This window comes from Hemicordylus capensis, chromosome 12, assembly GCF_027244095.1.
Source record: "Hemicordylus capensis ecotype Gifberg chromosome 12, rHemCap1.1.pri, whole genome shotgun sequence".
NCBI lineage: Eukaryota > Metazoa > Chordata > Lepidosauria > Squamata > Cordylidae > Hemicordylus > Hemicordylus capensis.
The window spans coordinates 5562264-5588373 of NC_069668.1; the positions used below are offsets into that span (position 1 = coordinate 5562264).

General features: G+C 47.8%; 2 protein-coding genes across 5 annotated transcripts in view; one reads left to right on the forward strand and one right to left on the reverse strand.

The window, feature by feature from the left end:
- The window catches only part of TBX4 (T-box transcription factor 4), a 132586-nt gene extending 110636 nt beyond the window's left edge, over positions 1-21950 (forward strand). For all 4 annotated transcript variants that reach the window (XM_053274545.1, XM_053274548.1, XM_053274546.1 and 1 more), the window contains 4 exons: positions 3553-3705; positions 14009-14097; positions 17044-17285; positions 20408-21950. In XM_053274545.1, coding sequence (XP_053130520.1) covers positions 3553-3705; positions 14009-14097; positions 17044-17285; positions 20408-21036 — 1113 coding nt within the window. In that variant the 3' untranslated portion in view covers positions 21037-21950. The remainder of the gene's footprint in view (positions 1-3552; positions 3706-14008; positions 14098-17043; positions 17286-20407) is intronic.
- The window catches only part of BRIP1 (BRCA1 interacting helicase 1), a 294634-nt gene continuing 271019 nt past the window's right edge, over positions 2496-26110 (reverse strand). The window contains exons 28-29 of the mRNA XM_053274533.1: positions 25728-25790; positions 2496-2721 (exon numbers count right to left, since the gene is read on the reverse strand). The gene's annotated coding sequence lies outside the window, so the exon portion shown is untranslated. The remainder of the gene's footprint in view (positions 2722-25727; positions 25791-26110) is intronic.

Genomic DNA, 26110 nt, shown 5'->3' on the forward strand with positions numbered 1-26110 from the left:
ATTGAAGTCAGCTAAGAGAATCTTAATGGAGCCTCTATGTTGAGAAGAAGTATACCTCTAAATGTCAGCTGCTGGGGACATAGGAAGCTGCCATATACTGAGTCAGACCATTGGCCTATCTAGCTCAGTATTGTTTTCACAGACTGGCAGCGGCTTCTCCAAGGTTGCAGGCAGGAGTCTCTCTCAGCCCGATCTTGGAGATGGTGCCAGGGAGGGAACTTGAAACCTTCTGCTCTTCCCAGAGTGGCTCCATCCCCTGAGGGGGATCTCTTACATTGCTCACACATCGGCTCTCTTTCAGATGCAACCAGGGCAGACCCTGCTTACCTAAGGGGACAAGCCATGCTTGCTACCACAAGACCAGCTCTCCACCACATAGGAACATAGGAAGCTTCCAAATACTGAGTCAGACCCTTGGTCTATCCAGCTCAGTATTGTCTTCACAGACTGGCAGCGGCTTCTCCAAGGTTGCAGGCAGGAGTCTCTCCAAGATGCTGCCAGGGAGGGAACTTGGAACCTTCTGCTCTTCCCAGAGTGGCTCCATCCCCTGAGGGGAATCTCTTACAGTGCTCACACATCATTCATGCTTGCTACCACAAGACCAGCTCTTGTGGTTGACAAACACTTTCATACGGCACCTTCTCTGTCGTGAACCCTGCCGCCTACTAAGATCATCTGGAGAGGTCCAACTACGGGTGCTGCAAACCTTAGCAGCAACTTGGGACCGGGCCTTTTCTGTGGCTGCCCCAGGGCTTTGGAACGTGCTCCCTGCTGAAATAAGAGCATATCCTTCTCTGTTTGCTTTTAGGAGGACCCTGAAGACGTACTTGTTTTCCCAGGCCTTCAACTGAGATTTGATTTTTCAATTTTAATGTTTCTTTAACATGTTTCTATCTAATTTTTATCTTATTGATTTTAAATGTTATATTTTATGTTTTAATTCTGTACACCGCCTTGAGATTTTTATACTAGGCGGTATATGAATCCAATAAATAAATAAATAAATAAATAAATAAATAAATACATCTCTGCTGTGACGCGGCGCTGAATGCATCTTGGCCTCTGGCGCCCTCATGAAGTAGAGAGCAAAAGGATTTCCCCAGGGCTATCTTGCTGAAGCTAGGGTAGCGGAGTTAGGGTTCGGGCACCCAGGGCCACAGTTCAGATCTCTGCCCACTGGTTCAGACTGGCTTGCACACCTTTGTTCGTGACAGCATACACTGGTACTGAGTACCAGCGCCTACGGGCACCTTGTCCCACCTGGATCATAGTGGCAGGAAGGGCTGTGCCTTTCAGGTGGGGATTGGGTTGATGAGCACCATGCTGGGCGCTTTCAGAGCTTGGCCACGCTCCTGTACAGCTCCGAAAACACTCTGGTGGCATTGAGGTGAGAGCACAGGGACCTTGTTTAAAAAAGAAGAAGGAATACTGCCTCCAGCTATGTATAGTTCCATCCCCACTAAAACCTCTGGAACGGGACAAGCCAGTCTGTTGACAAATAACCTTGATTTGTTGTCCTGATTTCTAAAAATTCTGATTCATCCCCGGTTGAAGGCTGGGATTATGTCTGCTTTACAGACTTTGCAGAGGTTTTATGCCAATGGAACTACTGTGGCTTCCCCCAAAGAATCCTGAGGACTGGAGTCTGGTTGTAGGGGGTGTGCACATTTTCTGTGGGAGATCTCCAGCCTCCCCTTCCAGAGTGCTGGGGGCGGGGGGATTATTCATGAAATTCATTTAATTTTGTGGTGGTGTATTTATACCCCCCACCCCACCCCACCCCACCGTTATTGTGCTTGTTCTCCTCTCCGTGTATTGCCTCCCCCATTCTCGAAATTTATTGTACTGTCCTCAAGGTAAGGACTTAAATGTTTTATGCTTAAGTCATTCTAAAAAGCATCATGTGCATTGCTAGCATAACAAATAATGTCATCCAACTTGGATTTAAAAACACACACACACGCTATAACTACCAAATTAATTGCACCAGTTTAACAATTTCAAAGTTAATTTAAAAGTCGCCAAGCCTTCATCTCTGTCTGACTTGGGAGATATTTCCAGAGGATTGATACTCCTAGCGCCAAAGGGCAAAGCAGAGTGAAAAGATACTTTAAGACCTGCCTTAACATGGCCTTTCCCCTCCTTCAGTCAAAGCCCTATACAGCCAGACAGCAGCCAAACAGTTAAAGAGAGCCCCTTGCAAGGCTGATAAAATGCCACAAAGTTTCTCATTCCTCCTCTGGGAGGAGGTGATCTGGAAACTGTCATCAATAAAAACTACATTTAAATGGTCTATGATGCAGCCGGCTACCGTGGGCAGAATTATATGCAATCGGACGAGAAGGGGCTTTAAAGTGCCGATCGCACTGTAATGGTGCAGCCTTATCCATCTAGAAAAGGATACAGGCTTCTGTTTTTGTTTTTCACCTGCCCTCTGTCACTATCAAGGGACTGAGCACAGAGGAGCCGAAGGGAGGGGCACCCATCAGGCTGATGAATTTATTTGAATAAGGCCAGAAAGTCTTACAGAGTTACACAAACATCACAAATAGGTCTCTGTTCCCAAGGAGCTTGCAATCTAACATATTCTCTTCTGTTCAGCTGGGCCCCTCGTTCCCAAGGATTTCCCCTTTTTCCTCTTGGTACGTTTTATCCAAGGGCGCACGCCTTAAATCTGCATCGTGGCTTCTGAGCTGTTGCAGAGAGGAATATTCATGTTGCCTTAAAAAACCAAAAATTTCAAGGAGTCAGTCTGCCCATTTCACAATTTGCACATTCAGAATGTTGCTGTTGAGCACTTGTCTTGAGTGATGGATGTACATATGGTGTTGAAGCTGCTTTGGAAATCCACCCCTGCAGGAGTTTCATTGGGCCTGTGCTGGAAAGCATTTCTGTGCTTGCTGCTGTTACTACAGTCCCTGCCCGTCCTGCATGACTAATCGTCTCCAGTCGGGACATTTTCCTGCCATGGAAAGTATCCCCTGCAGAGGATGCCTTGGGCCTTCTTGCCATGTGGGGAAGGGGCAAGAAAGCCCTGTGTTTTGCAGTGCCCTCCGAGATTGGGTGGCGGGGAAGCCTCTGTCCCTGATTGGCTGAGCTGCCCCTACCTCACAGAGAGGCAGGCCCGGCACAAGACTGAGGGCGGAATGAGATGGTAGAACAGACGTGGAGCTGCTGCCAACCTCTGTTCTTTGGAAAGCTAAATGCAACACGATGTGTGCCAGTCGCTGTCACTGGGCTGTGTGTGCCCAGAAGAGTCTAGTGATGTCAGGGTCTCAAAAAAAAAAAAAAAATGTGTGTGTGTGGGGGGAATGGATAAGGGGAGAGGAAAAATGGGCAGAGAAAGTGCCTCACGCAAAGGTGAGGCAGGCTGAACTATATTTTGGTTGCCGTCTCTTGCATTTGAAATAGGCAGGCTCCCTCCAACTTGGTATCAAGGCCCAGCTGCCTTTTGTTCAGTTGGAAAGTGCTTTCTCTTTCCTTGTGGGCTTAATCCAATCGGGCAGACCCGGCTTATTCCTAATTGTCCGTTTCCCTCCTCCTTTTCCCCAGATCATTCTTAACTCAATGCATAAGTACCAACCAAGATTGCACATCGTCAAAGCGGACGAAAACAACGCGTTTGGCTCCAAGAACACAGCTTTCTGCACGCACGTATTTCCAGAGACGTCCTTTATCTCTGTGACCTCCTATCAGAACCACAAGGTACGTGGTGCTGTCACTCACGGGGCCATTTTCTTTTGCAAATGTGAAGTGTGTGTGTGTGAAACTGACTCAGAAATTGTGAGCATCCTCTACTAATGCTTGGGGAAGAAAAAACAACACTTTAAACAAGCGTTCTGAACTGCCTGGAATTGCTTTGGGTTTGTTTGCCTTTTGTTTGTTTTGTTTGTTTCCACTGGTGTTAGGGAGTTGCTGCTTTGCCATGGGTAGAGACATCAATGGCTCTGTCGCTCGCCAGACGGGTGGCTGGCTGCCTGACAGGTGGCACCAATTGCAGCAGGTTCCAGCCAGCCCGCCCCACCCCCACCCCGGCTGCACTTGGAGCCTGATCCCAGCAGGGCTGATTGCTCTTAGCGGGATGCCATCATGGGGCAGGGGAGTGGTTGGTTCAAAGACTGGGATTGGGATGACTGTGAATTTGGTTGGCTGGTTTCGTTGATCACAAAATGGATCACGTGATCCACTTGTGGAACTCTCTGCCACAGGATGTGGTGACAGCCAACAACCTGGATGGCCTTAAGAGGGGTTTGGATAACTTCATGGAGGAGAGGTCTATCAATGGCTACCAGTCGGAGGGCTGTGGGCCACCTCCAGCCTCAAAGGCAGGATGCCTCTAAGTACCAGCTGCAGGGGAGTCACAACAGGAGAGAGGGCATGCCCTCAGCTCTTGCCTGTGGGCTTCTCAGGGGCATCTGATGGGCCACTGTGGGAAACAGGATGCTGGAGTAGATGGGCCTCCTTGGGCCTGATCCAGCAGGGCTGTTCTGATGTTCTTATGAAGCAAGCTTAGTGTTTTGTTTCCCCTCCAAATGAGTGAGGGTGTTTGTTATTCCCAATGCTTTTGTGCAGGACATGGCTTGCCCTTGAAATCTATGTGAGGAGAATGCACAGGGCAGATACACAAGCTCATGAGACTTTTGACCTAACGGTGAGCTGAAGGCTGTTTTCTGGGGCAAGAGAGCTCAACTTGAAACACGTCCACATCTCACATTCTAGGTAAACTAGCCCTGCAAACTGGATATTCTTGACCTTCAATTCAGTTGCTATTACAGGGATGTGGAGAAACGGAGAAAATCCCCCAAAATTTCTTCCTGAGAGGAACCCTGAGATTTTCTTCAGATGTCAGTATCTCTCTGGGAGATTTCACCTCTTTAAATTTCACTTTGGAAAAGTTTTTTGATTCCACACTCAAGGACAGACACCCCCCCCCCCCATTCTCTTTTGAATATTAATCTAAACCAAATTTTGGTGGCAACCCGAATACCATTCATTGCAATGAGCAAGTTACGCACTTATTTAACTCGCTTCTATAGGAATTGGAGGTTTTATAGGAAAAAAACCTAGGGATCTGGTTAGGTCAGAGCAAAGATCCATCTGGTCCTTCTCACAGTAGAGGGCCACCCCTTCTATTGTCCCCAGCAACTGGTTTGAACTCCTCTGAACATGGAGGTTCCACTTGGCTATGGAGGATGATCGCTGTTGCTCTTCCTTTGTGAATTTGGCTATCCCCTTTTGAGGGGAGAGAGCCATCTAAACCCTAGGGGCCACCACCCCATCAAATTCAATAAATTAATTAAGCATCATATGAAGTCTTTTCTTTTGTCTCTCCCACTACCAGTTGTCCCCACTTCCTTCCTTTCTTTTTTTAAAATACATGTCTTAGTTTTTATTACAATTTCATTTGTTTACAGTTGTTCCAAATTACTTTGCACTGCTTAAACATGCATTCCTATTATTAAACCCTTACAATTCGACAGATACAAAATTCATTAACCAGTTGCAAAAGTTACTAGATGCACATATACCAAAGTTTTGAGCAGATTGAAAAAAAAAACAGTTTACTAAAAACCCAAGTGACTAATATTTGCTACTGTTTTAAAAGGATGTTCCGTGTCATCAAATGACGTTGATTTGCCATCTTTAGACAACAGAAGTTAGACATCCTGCTTATCTCAATTTATTTTGGATGGGATATATGTGTCTCTAGGTGGTACACATTTATCTTCCATGCATTTGCTTCTCCTCTCCCTGATGACATTAAGTTTTCTAGAACCTAGATTTTAGGTTTCATGATTAACTGCCCCCCCTCCCCAAAAAGGTAGTGGTGATGAATTGCCCTATGGGCAATTGGGTTATACAAGCACACTGGGAGAATAGAGGCAGCGAGTGATGATAATTAAAGTGCATGGTGTGAACCCAACTGCTTGTTGAGGAAGAGACATTTTTCTCCCTCTGTCATGATTATTAGAACTCTGTGTCATTCAGTGACACTAATAAGCAGGGAATCCAGGAAATGCTTCTTGCTTTATGGAATCTGCTGCCACAAGAGGAGGCAATGGCCACTGCAGAGCTGAGGCTAGACAGGCCTTTTTCTGATCCAGCCAGGGAGCTCTTTTGTTCTTGGAGGCCGTCTAAAGACTGTGATCCATCCTAGGCAGGCTATGAATTGAAAGGCACATGCCCCATGCTCGGTTTTGCCAAAGCCCAGAGGATGCGGCTCAGGAGAGGAAGGAAAGTGGACTGGGTTTTCCAAAAAAAAGAGAGAAGGTATCTTGGCAGCCACAGTGAGCCCAGTAACTAATGAATCAGAGACCATAAACTCTTGGATGTCATTCAAATCAGCAAGCAAACCTAATAATGACTAGTAAAGCCCAGCCATAAATCTACAGTGAAAAGTAATTATGGTATATGTATTTAGGGAGACATACAAGGAATGTTACTATAAAAGCAGAGTTAAGAGCCTGTCTTGCGGTCAGAACATGAAGGAAAAGGGTTTTTTTTGTGTGTGTGTGTGTTTTGAGTGGACGTGTGAGAGAGAGAACTGGGGAAAATAACACACAAATGGGTTCAGTTCTTGTCCTTGTGGTAGATTTACATACATTTTGTGGAGGTTTAATCTGATTGGATGCATGTGACAGACGTGGGGTTTGAATCAAGATCTGGACTGCAAACTTGTGCACTAAGCCACTAAGCTTTGGTCTTAGGATTTTATTGAAAATGTTTACTAACGACACAGAGTAAATGTGGCTGCATGTACAGAAAAGGAAAGCCAGAAGTATAACAAGAGAGGAGCATTTGAACAGGAAAGGAGCCCTCGTCCTTATGCGGTCTTTAACTTGCTTAACCCATGGCGGAGTTGTCAGTTGTAAAGTGAAGCTATCCAGAAGCAGCTTTTTTTCCTTGAGTGGCTTTATGGAGAGAGATCACCTTAAGGTCTCACTTAAAATGTCAGTATTACAGAGAGGGTCATATTTCTACGCAAATGACCCAGAGATGTGCCAATTCCTCAGCACCCCACTCAAATCTCCTTCCTGTCACCCCATTCACAGCCTGGAAACATGGCGTGTGTTGCTTGGGAGGCTTTTGTGGGGGCTGTGGAAGACCTCATTCCTGTTCATGATAAACCACCATTTTGGTCACAGGAGCACCAAGCAAATGAAATAGGAAGAAGAGTGCAGGAGGAATTCGGATTTGTACATTCAGGAGTATTCCCTTTCCTAAGCAAGGTACTGTTGTAGTCGGAGAGAGAGAGAATGCTGGGCCAACAGCAGGAGATAGATATTGGAATGATTCAAAAATCTGTGTTGTGTGGCTCAGTTACTAGCCAATCAGTACTCTGTGTCATGCTTGCCATGGAGTGTAAGGCTTAATCAGGATCCAGACAGGTTTTCAGACAGAAAGATGGCAGGCTTGAATCGCTGTTGCTCATGATGAACACCAGCTTAGTTCTTTTGAGAAAACTTGCTTGATCAGAGCTCAGTGGTGGAGCAGGACTGCCAGCGGCCCGTTTGCGGCCGCCCTGCTGACCCCGCCCCCTGCATCTGACGTGGGGCTAGCCACGCCCCCTGTGTCTGACGTCAGACGTGGGGGCATGGTCTGGCTCCCGAACGGAGTCTTGAGGGCATGGCATCTCTCCTGCTGTTACTCCCCTGCTCATCCTGCCTCAAAGACATCCTGCCTTTGAGGCTGAAGGTGGCCCACAGCCCTCCGATTAGTAGCTGATAATAGACCTCTCCTCCATGAGTTATCCAAACCCCTCTTAAAGCCATCCAGGTTGTTGGCTGTCACTACATTTCATGGCAAAGAATTCCACAAGTTGATTATGTGTTGTGTGAAAAAGTACTTCCGTTTGTGGGTCCTAGATTTCCTGGCAATCAATTTCATGGGATGACCCCTGGTTCTAGTGTCATGGGAGAGGGAGAAGAATTTATCTCTATACAATTTTCCCACACCGTGCATGATTTTATAGACGTCTATCATGTCTCCCGCGTGGCCCCCGCTCGGGAGCTAAACTAGCGCTCCTGCATCTGACATCAGATGCGGGGTGCGTGTGTGTGTGTGTCGGGGCCGCAAAGCGCGGCTCCTAATTGGGCGTGGCCCAGGTTCTTTGAACCCATTCGCCCAACAGTAGCTCTGCCCCTGTCAGAACTAATAGCCAACGGCCTGTCTATTTAGATTGATTAAGTGCCGTCGAGTCGGTATCGACTCTTGGCAACCACATAGATAGATTCTTTCCAGGATGATCTGTCTTCAACTTGGCCTTTAAGATCTCTGTGGTGCATTTATTGCTGTCGTCATGGAGTCCATCCACCTGGCTGCTGGCTGTCCTCTTCTTCTCTTTTCTCCAACTTTCCCCGGCATTATGGAGTTCTCAAGGGAGCTGGGTTTTCACAAAATGTGTCCAAAGTATGATAGCTTGAGCCTGGTCATGTGTGCTTCCAGTGAAAATTCTGGATTGATTTGTTCTATGATCCATTTTGTACATGGTCTCCTCAAAAGTCACCAAACTAGCACCAAAGTTCAAAGTGTCAATACCTTTCCTATCTTGCGCCTTCATAGTCCAGCTTTTGCATCTACAGAGTGTCATGAGAAAAACCACTGTCCAAGTGATTCTAATCTTTGTAGGTATAGACACATCACAACATCTAAATATCCTTTCCAAGGCTTTCATTACAACCCTACCAACTGCTAGTTTGCGGTGTATTTCTTGATTGCTGGATCTTTTACTCCTTGACTCCTTGATGAAGATTATCAATTCTGAGGCTGGTTCCTGCACCTGTTGTCATTAGTTTAGTCTTCTTTACATTTAGTCGTAGTCCCATTTTTCTCACTGTGCTCCTTGACTTTCATTACTAGAGCTTGCAGATCATCCGCATTCTCAGCTATCAGAGTGGTGTCATCAGCGTAGCGCAGATTATTGATGTTTCTTCCTCCAACTTTAGAACCACATTCATCTTCTTCCAATCCAGCTTCTCTCAGTATATGTTCAGCATATCAGTTTAATAAATAAAGAGAAAGTAGAAAAGACTTTCTACTAGAAAGTAGAAAAGAAAGTGTTTTACTCCTTTGCCAATCTGGAACCAGTCTGTTTCACCATGTTCCATCTGGACTTGGCTTCCTGACCTGTGAATAGGTTTCTCATGAGAACAATGAGATGTTCTGGGACGCCCATTTTCCTAAGGATATTTCACGACATGACATGGTTGACGCAATCGGAGGCTTTTCTGTAGTCAATATTTATTTATTTATTGAATTTGTACACCACCCCTCGTCTCTGGGTAGTTAACAGCAATAAATATGTCAATAAAGCACATATTGACTTCTTTTTGGTATTCTTTGACTTTCTTGATTATCCAGCATGCATTGGCAATGATGCCTTTTGTTCTTTGGCCTTTTCTGAATCCAGCTTGAACATCTGGCATTCCCCTTTCCACGTAGGGTACTAATCCACGTTGGATGATCCTGAGCATTATTTTGCTAGCATGTGAAATTAAGGATATTCTGTGATGGTTTGCGCAATCTGTTAAGTCGCCTTTCTTTGGTATGGGAATGTAGACTGACCTCTTCCAATCTGTTGTCCACTGTGGTGTTCTCCAGATTTGATGGCAAAGTTTGGTTAAAGCCTTGACTGATTCTTCTTCTGTTGCCTGCCATATTTTTGCAGCTATTCCATCAATTCCTGTAGCCTTCTGACTCTGTAATGACTGGAGAGCAGATCTAATTTCATCTTCCTGTACCAGAGGTTCTTGCAAGTAGGGAATATCTTCTAGAGTATCGTTGACATTCCTGCTGTACAAGATTTTCAATATACTCCTTCCATCTCTGTTTGATCTTCTCTGAATCATTTACTATCTGTCCTTTGTCATCCCTGAACATACCATTTCGAGGTTGGAACCTCCTTCTGAGTTCAGAGATCTTTTGGAAAACATTCCTTGTTTTTCCGTGTGTATTTCCATCCTCAAGGTCTTTACAGATGTCATCTATTCAGATGCTTTGAAAATCTAGAACTGCCTAGTGCACCAACTCAGAACTTTCAATGCATGATTTGCGCCCACGCTAAATCTCCAAATTTATTTGCAGCATCGGAATGTTCTCTAGAACCTTCTGTAAAGGTGAGGAGCAAGGGAGAAGATAAGCAGCTATATATAACACCAAACCCTTGTCTAGTCTTTCCTGACTTTCGTTAAGCCCTCACCACAGGTTTTCAAACTTCTTATCACAGCCTTTAGGCCTAGAAACACCACCAACCTCTGTCGCTTGTGAAAAGGTTATTTTTCACCATGCTCAACATTTGAAGTGGCAGAGTATCACTAAGTAAGTAAAGTGTGCTGTCAAGTCGATTTTGACTCCTGGCGACCACAGAGCCCTGTGGTTGTCTTTGGTAGAATACAAGAGGGGTTGACCATTGTCATCTCCAGCCAAGTATGAGATGATGCCTTTCAGTATCTTCCTATATCACTGCTGCCCGATATAGGTGTTTCCCATAGTCTGGGAAGTGTACCAGCGGGGATTTGAACCGGCAACCTTCTGCTTGTTAGTCGAGCATGTTCCTTTCTGCGCCACTTAAGATGGCTAGACTAGCTAAAATCCTGAGATCCCTCCGACCCTGCCGCACCCCTTGGGTGTTGATTAGGGCTGGTTTTCCTTGTGTGGAGGTTGGTAGAGGAGAGAGAGCACCTCTGAATGCGTGAGGAGTACTCCCCTCTTTCTTCACACATCCTGACTTAGCAAGCAGGGCCCTCCTGCAGATGTTGGGCTACAGTTCCACTATTGGCCACTGTGGGTGATGGGAGTTGTGTAGCCATATAGAAGTGCAGCCCTACAGAAGAGTTTCGGGAAGTGTCCACTTTACCATATTTTCAAAAAGGCTGTAGGAAGTTCTCCCAACAAACCTCAAATGACTCCCAGCCCCCACCCCCGGGTTGTTCGATTCCTATTGATGATATTGTGGTTTTAATTGTTTGGCTTTGCTTGCTTGTCCTTTTCTTTTCTTCGGTTGTGCTCCGACTTGAGTTTTGGAAAAGCAGAAGATAAATACTTAGCATTCTGCAGGGCACAGAATCCCCTAGGAGTAGCTAAGTTCAGTTAACCTACGTCCGATCTGGGCTGTCGCTATATCTATGTGCCCTCTCCGAAAAGGATCCCCCAGCTAGGAGAGCGTATTATTTTAACTTCTAAAACACTGGCATTACTGAGCCACAAACAAGCGTCTTATTACCAAGACATGTGTTCAAATAAAAACAGGCTCCGTTGGAGCCCAAGCCAGAAACGCTTGGTGTGACTCTTGGTTGCAAAGTTATAGTTGCAGGCGTAACCTTATAGCCTCAACATGGTTAACCAGGGAATCTGTCCAGAGCCTCTTTAATAGCTCCTCGTAATATGTTACTCCTGTCAATGATGCTTGCCAGCTAAAGGCTTCCAGAGTGATCAGTACCAACTTCTATCATTTTGGTGACGGGGAATATCCTCATACCTCGAGGATATTGTGAGATTACATACAATATAGAAACGGATCACTCCTTCACAAGCTCTGTGTCCAGTCATGACAGAGGTGAAGGAACAAGACAGAGCCTAAAGAGGTGGCAACAACAGGGTTAAAGGTGTATATAATAGCAAAGGCCAGAGGGACTTAATATCCTGGCAGGGAAGTGGTGTGCGGTATAGGATTAGCAGGGCTGCTTCCTAGAAGAGGTTCCCTTTGTTCAGTGCTCAGGCCTGAAATCTGGACTAATCAAGACAGTGCCTCTGAGCATGTGCAGAATCCACACCTGAAATTAGGGATCAGGGTTTTCAGTTGAAAAGTTCTGGCTCCCATGAATTTGAGCCCTGGTGCATCATCCTTTTAAAAAATTGCCCAAGGGTTGAGGGCAACCTTACTTTCACTGTATAGCCCGGAGGAGGGGGTGGGTGAAGCTCTCCTCCTGCAAACTCTAAAGCAAGGCTTGTGGAACTCTTGCGGCCGTTGCAAAGGCTGCAAGAAATAAGAAATGAGGGAGAGCAGCAAGAGAGAGTAGGACACTGTCCACCGAAAATTCGACATCCCGCCAGAAGGACTCGTTTGTAATGTCAGTCAAGAGTGTCCTCTGCCCTGAGTTACCAAACAAAGGAGCTTAGTTAAGAAGTGTGTCGTTGCCTGCCAGTCTGTGGGGGGAGGTTTGGACGAGGCTCGAAGCGTTGTGTAGACTTGGGGAGATGGTTCAGCTGCCGCAGAACCCACCACAACTTAAGGAACCAGCTGGGCAAGGCCCACATGAGGCAGAGGGGAGCAGCTCACACCCTCAGCCGGGAAGCACACAACACAGGCGTGATTTCCAGTCTGCTTGGAGCTGGTCCCAACATGACTGTCCTGAGCGGTGCACCATGCCAGCAAAATCACATATTGACACATCTTCTTTTGGCTGAGAAGTCCCGAGAAAGGCAGGGACAGGGAATGGAAAAGAGGCTAAAAATACAAAAAGCCAACTTAAACATTCCTGAGAATCCAAAGGAATTAAACAGGAGGCCAAGACGAGCATGCCAGGAAAACCACAGCCGGACAGTGTTGTTGGAACGGCAAGCTGACCTTCTTTGAAATGTCGCTGCCTTGCAGGGTGTGGCTTGCAGGAGGGCGCAGTGGGGCGGGATGCCGGCCAGCCGCTCACCCTCTTCCTTCCACACATCCCATTTCCTTCAGCCTCAGGGAGAAATGAGTCTCTTCTTGATGCTGATTGGCCACCAAGCCAAGTTTTAGTTGGGCTGGTTTTCTATAGGCTGTACATAACTTGGCAGTCATCTTCTTTTGTGGTGTAGCTGTGATTCACAAGGTCTTTTGTGCCAACATACTTACAATGTTTGATGTGACAGTACCAGGGGATGGGGTCCAACAGCATTTTAACCTGCATACTTATTGATTTATTAACATTTATTGCCCACCCTTCCAGTCCAAAACAAAAGCTCAGGGTGGCTTACATAATTAAAGCCACAAAATAACTATACATCAATATTTTTCTTTTTAAATCCACAAAATCAAAGCCAGCAGAGTAGCTCCAAACATCACAAAGACAGCCAGGAGACTGAAAACAGCATAACCACTGAAATGCCTGTGCATATAATCTGCTTAAGTGGCTTGTGGATCCAAACACGGTGTGTCCCCGCCCCCGTGTGTTCCCTCTCTGCATTATTTTGGAGGTACAGGCTGCATAATCTGGCTTGGAGGAATGCAAGGAATGAGAGGCCCTACTGGCTTTGAGTTCCTCCTGCTGGGAAGTCAGTGGGACTTGCTGCTTCTCCTTATTTTCCATCAAGACAAGCTGGGAAGGGGACACTTTCCCTGTTGGGTTGCTGCACTGGGAGCCCTGTCTGGAGCTGTTGTCCTCCTTAAGGGGTGGGGTGGGCAAAATAAGTCATCCTTGAGGCCTGTGTGGGGAAGGAGCCTCTCTTCCTCTGTTCTGCACTTCCCCCTCGACCACTGAGGTGCCACGTTTTGTGGCCTGCGTATCCTTGGGTTGAGGTGCCCACATATCAGGTTGCACTGGGGACTGCTAGAGAGCTGTTTTTCCAGTTTTGCGGGGAGAAGTATTTGGCACTACTGCAAGGGGCTAAAGGAGCTCCCCGGAACAGAGGAATTCCCAATCCACATGGCACCCACCTATCCCTGCTAAGATGGGGGAAGGGAAAGAAACCCTTGCTGCGATTGGGAAATTGTGCTGCTGTTAGGAGAGACTTTTCCTTCCAGCAAGAAACTGCCTGTGGGCTTCCCACTGTGTGAAACAGGAGGCTGGACCAGATGGGCCCACCTTGGGCCCGATCCTTGTTCTTAGGCAGGTGCAGCCTGCCTCTCGGCTCTCCCAAGGAAGGAGGTTCCAGAGGTCTAAGAACAGCTTCCTGTCACATCTTGCAAATGTTCTGCCACACATCCTTGCAAAACCAAGAGGGGATCACTGCTCAGCTCATCCCCATTTGCACCACAGACACACCTGTATTCTCCAGGGCGAGGCTCACCTGGATTGTCTCTTTCTCTTAAAAGATCACCCAGCTGAAGATAGAAAACAATCCATTTGCCAAGGGCTTTCGGGGGAGTGACGACAGTGACCTGCGTGTGGCGAGACTGCAAAGGTGAGAACCGAAAGGGACAGAGGACATGACCACAAGATTAAGCTGCTCCATGGATGTTTTCCTTCCACCAAGATAAAACTCTGTGAATGGGGGAAAAATGGGATACCATCGCTTCTGAAGTCTCTCTTTTGTCAGGTGTTGGGAAGGCCCACAGGGCACAATCCTGTAAAATATGGCTGCTCCACAGTTTTGTGTGATGCAGAGAAGGCCTGCCTTTCAGTGGCAAAGCACCTGTGTTAATCTGCAGAAGGCCTCCGCTAAAATCCCTGCTAGTATCTGCTGGGAAAGACTCTGGCCTGAATCCTTGGAGAGCTGCTGCCAGTCAGTGTAGGCAACACTGAGCTAGATGTACCAAGTGTCTGACTCAGTGGACAGCAGCTTGATATGTCCCTCTCAGCCATATTTGGACAGGGATGGGGCTGTAGCTTAGTGCTAGAGCCCTTGTTTGGCCTGCAGAAGGTCCCAGGTTCACTTTCTGGCAGCATCTCCAGGCATGGACAACTACTATGAATAGAGTTTACAACTCTTATCAACAAAAGTTCTCAAAATGGCTTACACACAAAAACAAGAAGTAAGACGAATGGTGTGTCTTGCTGTAAGGCTGCTTCCTGTGGGATTGGATGGTAACAGGGGAAGCCGCCTGCTAGACCCCACTGAGGTCTCTGGGCTGCACCATTTCAGACTGCAGGTTGGGCAGTGGGATGTCTGAGTGGTTCTTTCCCTAGAAAAACTTTCTTACAGATTGGAAACCAGCATGTCAGGGGAAAGAGGACTTGCCTAGACCCTCCTCCTTAACAAGCTAGTGTTGTGTGTGGTGTAGTAGTTAGAGTGCTGGACTAGGACTGGGAGGACCTGAGTTCAAATCCCCATTCAGCCATGAGACTTGCTGGGTGACTCTGGGCCAGTCACTTCTCTCTCAGCCTAACCTACTTCACAGGGTTGTTGTGAGGAGGAATCTAAATATGTAGTACACCCCGCTCTGGGGCTCCTTGGAAGAAGAGTGGGATATAAATGTAATAAATAGATAAATAAGTGTGGACCATTGGAATGCTCTGCCTTAAGCTGCAGTCCAGCCACGGAGCCATCCTGTGGGGCGTCTGCCTGCCGCTCCTTCCTTTGGCTGGAACGGGCCTCCGGGCTCAGTTCCAAGCCGTGGCTGACCTGGATCTTTCTGGATGGGTAGTGGGGGTGGTTGTTGTTGTTTTGCCATGTGGAGGCTGCTTGGGCACAAGTCCAAGTGAACTTGGCAGAAGCGGACTATAAATAAATGATATGCATCTCGCAGGTGGGAATCGGGAGAGGCTGTTTTGCTCTGAACCACCCACAGCTCTTCTGGCAACCAGGCAAAGAGAAACCTTTCAAAGGAGCGATTCTCTTCTGTTTAGCAGGGAGACAGCAACAGTAACCCCAGCACTGTATCCCCCGCTGTGGCTGGTGTCGTTTCTTCTTCTTCTTCTTCTTCTTCTTCTTCTTCTTCTTCTTCTTCTTCTTCTTCTTCTTCTTCTTCTTCTTCTTCTCTGCAAACCACTGTAATGTAAATGTCTTAGTTGAAAAGCAGTATATAAATCGTAGTCGTAGTCGAGGCTGAGCTGTGCTTGGCAACCCGCGTCTCCAGGTGAAATGGAAATGGTTGCCCAATTGTTTCCCTTTGGGGAAGTGCTGCCAGTTTGTCTGCGGAGGAACGCAGAGGATTTGGGGGCATGTCCTGGGGCGCACAGTTGGATCATGCAAAGTGCTGGCCAGACTGAGGGGCTCATAGCTGCCCTTCTTGAAACTTCGCCTTGCAGGGGGAAATTGGTAATGGCAGGCAGCAGTCCAGCTGTCTTTCAGGGAAATTAGCCAGGCCTCCCCCGAGAATGTCTCCTTGAGGGACCCTTGCTAAGCTGCTTTCTGGAACAGTGGGAGGAGGCTGCAAATTCTGGCCTAGCCCAAGTTATCTGTCTGGGGTGGGAAAAATCCTCCATTTCCAGCAGCTTTTGAACCCCTCCCCCCAGGCTTCTATTTTCTCTGACATTGTTGATGGAGGTGGGAATGGTCCCTCTAATCCCTTGAGGAGTCTTTTCAGGTACCCGAGGCATAGAGCCATGTGTGGAAAACCTCCAGGAGAAGAGAAGGTTGGGGGCGGGGGAACCATGATGGTGGCCTCCCAATGTCTGAAGGGCTGTCACTTAAAAGAAGGTGCAGGCTTCTTCTCTGCTAGGGGTGTGCACAGAACTGGTTCTGAGCACACCTGGGAGGCTGAGGGTGGTGGCTTTAAGGTGTGGGGAGGGTGCTGGCCCGGGGTGGCTGTATACCCTCTTGCAGCCCCGGTCAGTGTAAAACTGGAAGTGGGCACGTGGACACCTGCCACACATGTGAGTGCCATGCATGCGCATGTGTGTGACAGGAGCCTGCCACTTCCGTTTTTACGTTGACTGGGGCGGCAAGAGGGTATATAACCGCCCCACGCCAGCATTTTTTAAAAGCCGTGTTGGAGGGGGAAATGCAGCAGGGGAGGTAAGAGCACCCTCCCTGCGTCTTAAAGCCGACCCCGCTCCCACGTTCGAACCTGTCTGGCGTTTCCTGAATGGAACGCTGAGCAGGTTTGTGCACATCCCTGTTCTCTGCTGCTCCTGCAGGCAAGGCAGTGGGTTGGAACGACAAGGAAGGAAATTCAGTGAGGAGGACATTCTGACAGTCTGTCTGGCCCTGGGCAAGGCACAGCCACTGCAGTGGGGTCTCCTTCGTGGCAGATTTCCAAACAGGAGATGGGTGGCCCTCTTGTCAGGGATGTGGTGGCAGATTCTGAAGACCTCCAAGGTCCCTTCCAACTCTACGTTTCTGTGAGTGCAGCCCCAAAGCCACTGCTCTAGAACCACACAATCGTTAGATGACGGGGATGGTGATTTCATTCTGTTGCTGCTTAAACCTGCTAAAAGACGTGTCCTTCTCCCACCACGCCTGCAGCAAAGAGTATCCTGTCATCTCCAAAAGCATTATGAGGCAGAGGCTGGTGTCCACTCACGGTCAGCTCTCAGTGAAATCTGACGTCGGCTCCCTGCACGGGGGCCACCAAGGCCCCCAGCATTACCAGTACGAAAACGGCGCTCACATGCAGTTTGCGGCGTCGGATGCCCAAGACCTGCCCCTCAACACCTTCACAGCACAGAGAGAATCGGGGCTCTTCTATCACTGCCTGAAACGACGAGGTAATCCTGCTTTGTAGGTGTGTGTTGTGATGGTGGTGTTTCTGCAGGTGCTTGAGTTATTGATTCACAGGAACAACCCTGCTGGATCAGGCCCAAGGCCTATCTAGTCCAGTGTCCTGTTTCCCATTGTGACCCATCAGATTCCCCTGGGAAGCCCATAGCAATCTCCATGGAGGATCAGCATAAGCATACATGTGAACATCCTTGACAGGATGGGAACGTCAAATGCAGGCAGTGGTGAATGTTAGTTGTGCTTAAGCCCCATTGAAATCAGCGGGAACCCATTTGGTCATGACTTTAAATGGCCTCATGGATTTGAGTCCCAGTGAAATCTAACAATTTTTCTGGAGTCCTAGAATCCCCCTGTAATATGTGGCTGTATTTTTAAAATTAGCCTGTCTCTCACAACCCTTTCAACATAGCTGGTTTTTACCATTACCCCAGTCCAGGGTTGTTGCATGCCAACTCCTATTGTGTAAATGGGGATCTCTTAGGAGATCTTTTTGCCTAGTTAACCCCAGGAAATCTTTTTCTCTCCCATACATCTCATCTGTTTTGGCTGGATGGGGCAGAGGTGGTCTTATTCAGTCAGAGTTCAAAACACCTTGGCTTAAAAGGAAAATGAAGTGGTGAACAGTGCAGCTAATGAACAGTGCAAGCTGTTAATCATGCCACTTGGCAAGTTGACGCCTAGGGTCAAACTAGATTTTATTTTAAGCATGTGATGTTGACTTCTGCCTAAAAGTGGTATAACTTGTTCCTCTCCCGACATGCAGAGTTATTCTTTCTTAGCAAAACAGCACACACAGGGCGCTTTTGTCTTTTGCCCCAGCTGTGGGGCTGATCTGGATCCCACCCACCCCTCTCAGCTGCTAACTGGGGGATGGGAAGTGGGAAAGATGAGGGTGGGAATCCAGATTACATCTGTGATTACAGGCAAAGAGCGAAAGTTCTCTTTCCCACTGCAGTCCCCATCTGGATTCCTCCTCACCACACATTGGCCTGGTGCACACAACTGTTCAAATTTAGATTTAATGTGTATTAGTGACATTCATATGATTGTCTTGACCCAGGCATGGGTTTGCACAATCATGCGAATGTCAGTAACCCACCTTAAACCCAGATTCAGATTGTCATGTGAACTAGGCCATACTATCTCACAAAGACCAAAGAAAGATGCAGCTTCAGAACATGTGTTTAAAACAATACCTGTGTTGGCCCTTAGACAGCAGGACCTGCCCTTAGGAACAGGAAAGGGAGATTCTCCACTTTTCCCAGTTGCCAGAGCAAGTCCTTAGCTTTCTCTTGAGAGAGTTCTGAAGCTCTTGACAGAAATTCCTGGCAAACGTAGCGTAATTTTTTTTAGTGACTGCTCACGATAAGACATTTTAAGCCTCCTTGGACTTGTCAAAAGCAACACTACAAAAGCAATGCGGCCTATCTGTTATGGAGATGAATGAAAAGGAACCCTTGGATGTAAGAAAGTGGTAGCCCCACTCATTTAACTTTTGACTGATAAAGCCCCCAGATGAAGATTGAGTGGATTAGCTGGAGGATAGCAGGATCCTGTCATTTTGATAGTAAATAATCGCTTTTGAAAAATAAGTGGCATGACTAGATTAGGAGGAAGGCGGTAGCAGGGTTGTAGATGATCCAACGACTGACTGCAGGGCTCGCTCAACAAACGAACTAATCCCGTGTTGTAGCGTTAGGTGTGCCTTGGTCCATTGAAATTGGTGGGTTCAGGCGCACCCAGCGCTGTGTTGGATTAGGCCGTAAGTTGCACAGGATGAGGACTCCACAACGCAGCTTGTATGAAGAGATATTAAACAAAAGGGGTAAGTTTGGTTTAGGCAGGAAACTATTTGGATGATTTCTCCAGTTTTTAACTTAGTTCAAAGGATCTCACGAAAGATGACTGGGGTCAACTGGTCACCATACCTGCTGGAGACAAGACACGGTTTCAACTAAAGCGATGACTTTCTGCATCCAGGGCACTCTTTCTACACTGAAAGGAACCCCTGTGCACTGCAGAGCATCATGGGTTGTGTGTTAGGGGGCTTACTCGCCATGTGGGCCAGATCTTGCCACCAAGGAGAGAGGCCTTGCTCACACACATTTGCCAGTTTGGCTGTGTCTTGCAGGGGAAGATCTTGCCAATCCTCATCTTCTAACTGAGGAACCCATCTACGAGTCCAAGGTACTCAGGGTTCCCTCAACAGTTTAGTCTTTGGCTCGTTAGGGAAAACCCTTTGGCTCCAAATCTTAGGAAATTAGTTGGATTCCAAATCTCACTGAAATCCATGGGGCAGCTTTAAGTCATTACCAACTTATTTCCCCATTGATTCAACTGGACTAAAGCCTGACATCGATTGGCATGCAACTGTATAAGCTGCCTAGGAAAGTAAAACATTCCTTGCCGGCCTTCAAGACAAGTTTGGACAGGCTGATGCAGTGGTGCTGTTGTTGAGTCTGGATATATTTTAGGCCAGGGGTGGGCAAACTTGGCCATCCAGCTCTTGTTGAACTCCCATCATTTCCGGCCACAATAAATTGTGGCCTGGGGGTGATGGGAGTTGTAGTTCAACAACAGCAGGAGGGTCAAGAGGGGGGCTGAGAGAGATTCCTGCCTGCAACCTTGGAGAAGCCGCTGCCAGTCTGTGAAGACAATACTGAGCTCGATGGAGCAAGGGTCTGACTCAGTAGAAGGCCGCTTCCTATGCTCACCCCTGCTTGAGCTCCTGCAGCGGAATGAAAGGACTCACTGGGCGGCTGGCTTCCAGCCCTGAGATTCTTGGAAAGTCACGGGAGTCCTTGCAACCCTGAGGCTAGTCACAGGCAAGGTGAGCTGTTTCTTGCATGGTTTCAGCCACCTAGAGTGCTTCTTTCATCATTGCATTTTCAAATGCAAAGCTGTAACCGTGAGGGTTGTAGGAACGTGGCTGTTCACTCTGAAGAGAAATGTGGGGCTCTCAGAATCCCAGCAGGAGCCAAATCTGCAGTCGCATAACTGCATGTGGAGAAGGCGTGTCCTGTGCAACAGGTATTGGCATTGCCGGGCGGTGCGGCTTGTCCGGGGCCGCCTGCCTTGCAAACCTAAGTCCTCCTTGCTTTGTTTCCAGAGGGCGCCCGGCATCTGGATCTCCCTTGCAAGCGCTCGTACCTGGAAGCCTCCTCTTCTGTCGGGGAGGAGCACTACTTCCGCTCGCCCCCTCCCTATGACCAGCAAATGCTCAGCCCCTCCTACTGCAGTGAAGTGGCCCCCAGAGAGGCCTGCATGTACTCTGGCTCTGGGGCTGAAATTACAGGGGTCTCCTCGGTGGATGACTTGCCGCCACCTCCGCCGCCGCCTCCTCTCAGCTGCAACATGTGGACTTCGGTTGCCCCTTACACCAGCTACAGCGTCCAGACGATGGAGACTGTCCCGTACCAGCCTTTCCCTGCCCACTTCACCGCCACCACCATGATGCCCCGGCTGCCCACCATCACAAACCAAAGCTCGCAGCCGCCGGGGAACAGCCCCTTCATGGTCTACAACCAGCTCTCGCAGTCTCAGGGCCGGGAGAGAGTCCCCGCGTCGTCATTCCTGAGGGAAAGGGGGCACCCCTCCGTCTGCGAGAGGAAGGCCCCCTCTCCCCACTTGAGCACAGCCAACGAATTTCTGTACTCGCAGACCTTCTCGCTGTCGAGGGAATCCTCGTTACAGTACCATTCAGGAATGGGGACTGTGGAGAACTGGACTGATGGATGACTCCCGCGCCGTGGACACCGTTGTGGCCAGGGTCACCAGCTTCTGGACAGTGTTTGATTCAGTGTTAATACCTGTGGGTAACTTGCACTTCTGTGACAACTACCGAAAGCTGCATTTCCATGGGTGCTTGTGTATCGGAAGAGCCCATTTCCTTTAGACACAAAGGCAACTTGGTTGGGGGAGGGAACCCAGTTCCATAGAAAGGATCCACCAGGCCTAATGTCCAGTGAAATATTTACCTCCTAAAGAAAGACCTCACAAAATACCCCTTTCTCATTTTTTTTTTAAAAAACACACACTCTAGCATCTTCCACATAGGGCCCTTTTGATTTCCTGGCTTGTTGTAGAACAAGCAGAAAAAGCAGTGTTGTGGTCCACAAGCCCCTTAAGTAGTGAACTTGGCCTCTATTGCATCAAACCATGGAAATATGTTGATGCAAGAAAAGAAAAGGATTCCCAAGTGAGTGCTGTTGTGAGTGGGGAAACACAGACACAGAGCACCACACGGAGCTGCCCAAGGCTAGAGGAATCCACTGAAGAGTATAGTTCTTTTGTGGCAATCCCTCTGACCGTTAGGCAAGGTATGTACACTTGCAGAACTCCTGCAATTTCAGTGGGCTTGACCTGTTGGGGAAAAGGTCTGGCTGGATGCGCCTTCCGTCCCTCACATCTCCTCCTGATCAGAGGGGTAGAATCATCCAGTTTTAACCATAAGAAGCAGGGAGCTTCCTGGCTCACATGCAGAGGACATCTGGCCTTTGCTTTTTGGGGTCACGTTCAGTGCAAAATGACCGAGTGTCAGAAATCCAGGCTGCTCACTCAAGGGGATGACGCACAGCATGACTGTGGCAGGGCGGGAGGACAGTTTAACTACTGTTTTTACCTGAAGTTTGAATTTAAAATGACGCCCCACCCCCCCACCCCAAAAAACAACAAAAAACCAAACCAAAAACAGGTTAAATATAGTTTGTCCCTGTATTTACCTGAAAGGAAAAAGGCTCTGAATTTAAAATCAACCCCCGGTTTGGAACATCAAGGAACCTGGAAAACTTGTCTTGGATTCAAGTGAGTGCAGGACACATTTAAGTGGGGAGGGGGTTCTGGAATCCAGGTGGGTTGCCGTTTTCAGCAGCAGAAGCCGCCCCTTGTACCTGACCCCCTCAGACAGACATTTCAGTCTTACAAACTTCTAACGTGCTGCTTTTAGACTTGTTCTGTTCCCGCAGAGGGGTGGCCGTGCAGCAGAATGAAGCGGTAAAAGACAAAGAGCACTGCTGCAGGTGGGGAGGGGGGCCATATTTTTAAATTCTACCTTATTTAGGCACCGTCCCCTCACCCCTCCAAGTAAAAAAAACAAAACCCCGTCAGCAGAAAACCAGAACCAGGAGCAGACGTCAAATCTCCCTCCCTGATTTGTTGTGACTTGACTTACAGTTTTTGTTTATAGGGATTCCCGCTCCAGGATGTAAGAACCACCCTGCTGGATCAGAGTAGAAGCCTATAGGCCCAGCATCCCTTTCCCACAGTTGCCAGCAGGACCAGGTAGGCCAATGGCTTTCTCTGACTGTTCCTCCCCAGCACCTGGTTTCCAGAGGCATGCTGCTGCTTCTGAACCGGGAGGTGGCATAGAGCCATTGTGTCTGTTCGCTGTTGAGAGGCTTGTCCTCCCTGAATAGGTCCAGTCCCCTTCTTGTGTGGGGCAGCAAGTGGTATAGCCCAAGCTGCCACCTCCTTCCCTGAAGCTCCAGAAAGGAGGAATGCAGTAGCTCTCTCTTTCCCAAGCCCAACAGGTTCCTGTCTTAATGGCTGTGATTCCACATGGCCCCAGTGTGGGTCGCCAACCCCAGTTCAGGCCACCGACTACTGAGGGAGGAACTCGAAACAAAAGCAAAGACTCTCCTATAACTCTAAAGGTATTGCTTAAAACCCACACACACTTCAACAAGGGAGTATCACCAAATTCCAAATTATTCTCCACGACACAACATAAGCTGCAGAGACTTTCCTACGGGGGTTGTTCCACGCCAAGGGGCTAGATGGCAGGTGGGGGAAAGGAAGAGGCATTCTTTGTCACCCTGTGGCCACTGAAGAGGTCATTGTTTTTCTCCAGAACAACCAGAGAGTTGCTCACTTAGGCTGTGTGCATCGCTGGTGTGGATGTTATAATCAGAACTGGGAAATCACTACAAATGTTGCATGCTGAATAGTTTTATATATATATATATATATATATATATATATATATATATATATATATCTATATCTATATCTATATCTATATCTATATCTATATCTATCTATCTAAAATATCTATCTATATATCACACAAATGCAGGCCCACGTGTTCTATTCAGCTTTGCTTTTTACAACAAAATACCTAATTAAAAAAATGAATGTTGCGAGGGACATTTTTTTAAAATACCGCTATTTAAGACTTTGTTTTTAATTTACACCCTTTCGTGATGTAAAAACTAAGATTTGGTTAGATAAAACATATATGCTACAGATAAATCTCTATTAGAATCCACATTAGATAAAATGCGGTGTGGCGTTTTGTTTTGTTTGTCTAAAGCTTTGTTACAATTGTGTGGACATTTTATTTTACATATCAGAACATAAAATACCCCAACATTTTACGACTATGAATTGTCTCTGGGTGGCTTTCAATAACAACTCACACAAGCACTTTCCAGCACATTTCTTGGCAATCCAGACCACCAAGCTGGATTCTTTGCCTTGATTTTTGCAGCTGCCAACTCTTATAGAAAGAAAAACTTGAAGATAATGGCAGAGGAATGTTGTCATTTGGGGAGGTGAGCTGGTCTGGTGGTAGCAGGCATAAATTATCCCCTTTGCTAAGCAGGGTCTGACTTGGTTTGCATTTAGATGGGTGTCTACATATGAGCACTGTAAGACATTCGCCTTAGGGAATGGGGCTGTAGCTCATGGAAAAGCATCTGCTTGCCTGCAGAAGGCCCCAGGTACAATCCCTTGCAGCATCTCCAGGTAGGACTAAGAAAGATTCCTGCCTGAAAGCTTGGAGAGCCGCTGCCAGTCAGTGTAGACAATACTGAGCTAGAGGGGGCAATGGTCTGACTCAGTAGAAGGCCGCTTCCTAAGTTCTGTGTCACCATCCAAATGTTAAAACATACATTTTCTTGCAGGGACCCTAAAGGTAAGATAAAGTGTGCTGTCAAGTTGATTTCGACTCCTGGCGCCCACAGAGCCTGGTGGTTTTCTTTTGGTAGAAAACAGGAGGGGTTTACCATTGCTTCCTCCTGTGCAGTATGAGCTGATGCCTTTTAGCATCTTCTTATATAACTGCTGCCCAATATAGTAGCAGAGCTGGTCTGGTGGTGGCAAGCATGACTTGTCCCCCTAGCTAAGCAGGGTCTGCCCTGGTTGCATTTGAATGGGAGACTAGAAGTGTGAGCGCTGAAAGAGATCCCCCTCAGGAGATAATGGGGCCGCTCTGGGAAGAGCATCTAGGTTCCAAGTTCCCTCCCTGGCAGCATCTCCAAGATAGGGTTGGGAGAGACTCCTGCCTGCAACCTGGGAGAAGCCGCTGCCAGTCTGTGCAGACAATACTGAGCTGGATAGACCAATAGTCTGACTCAGTATATGGCAGCTTCCTATGTTCCTATGTAGTACCAGCGGGGATTCAAACTGGCAACCTTCTGCTTGTTAGTCGAGCATTTCCTCGCTGTGCCATTAAGTGGCTTTGCAGGGACCCTAGCCCCACACAAATGCTCCTTTCATGTAGAGATGTGGAGAATGGGTTGGTGCTTGTCTCCAACAGCCACATGATGATCAAGGTGTCATCAGCACAAAAGTCCACATGTGAGTAAGACTCTCCTGTACCATACGAATCCCTGTAGGCAGCACAGGGACATAGACCCTTGTGCAAAAGACGCCCCAGGCAATCTGTGACCCCTGATCCCACATATTTATTTCCACAAAGCATGGATATTTGCTGGATATCAAGCGGAGAGGGCTTGGCAAGGAATGAAGCTTCATGCATTGCTACCGAGGTACAATTATGAGGCATAACTACTTCACACACAAAGCAGAGGCTCTGCTAAGCTAAAACCATCCTGGACTGCTTTACACTGTGGTTGAGGGGCTGTATGTTAGAATGTGCCCCATTGCGGGAGGAAAACTGCGAGGTTCCTCTACACACAACTGACTGCTAAGATTCTCTGTGCAGGGGAGTTCTGATGTAATGGATCAGTCAACCACATTGTTTGCCCCACCAGCTGTCTGAAATGGTACAGTCCAGGAATAATGTTTGGGTGAAACAGAGGACAGTGTTAAAAACAACCCTATAGGCAGAGTTGTGAGGTTCCCTGTTAGCCAAAGTGTTTTAGGCTAACTGTTTTGTCAATGGACTCTTGTGTTCGGGGGTGTGTGTGTGAGGGTGGGGACCTTCAGCAGGGGGTGCCAGTTTTGTCAATGGACTCTTGTGTTCGGGGGTGTGTGTGTGAGGGTGGGGACCTTCAGCAGGGGGTGCCAGTTTTGTCAATGGACTCTTGTGTTCGGGTGTGTGTGTGTGAGGGTGGGGACCTTCAGCAGGGGGTGCCAGACTGAAGCGGAGAACTGGTGAAGTTATCCAAAGGCCAAATAACTAGCAGCGCTAAATAACTAACGTTGACTCTATTGGATGCATAACATACGTCTGCAACGTCGCTTACTTTGCTCTTCTCTAGTGCAGTCAGGCCTCATGTCGTGGCAGGCTTTGGGCGATGAAACCTCGACTGGGTGAAATAAGAAGACCGAGGTCATTTGAGTAATAACAGAGAAAGCAACAATAACCCAAGTCATAAGAAAGACGCAATTGATGGCTCACAGCCAACTCTAAGCCTAGAACTAATGGGTTGGAATGGCAAAGAGACCAATTCAAGCTGGTCTACACGGAATTTCCGTACTCTAAAGGCGGCCTGACAGTGGACCAGCCTGCCTTGCACAGAGGTGGGCTCTCCTTCACTGCAGGTTTTCAACCCGAGGCTGGGTCGCCATCCCTTGGGGGTGCGGCAGCAGTCTCCTGCACTGAGCTGGGGGTGGAAGACCTCCGAGG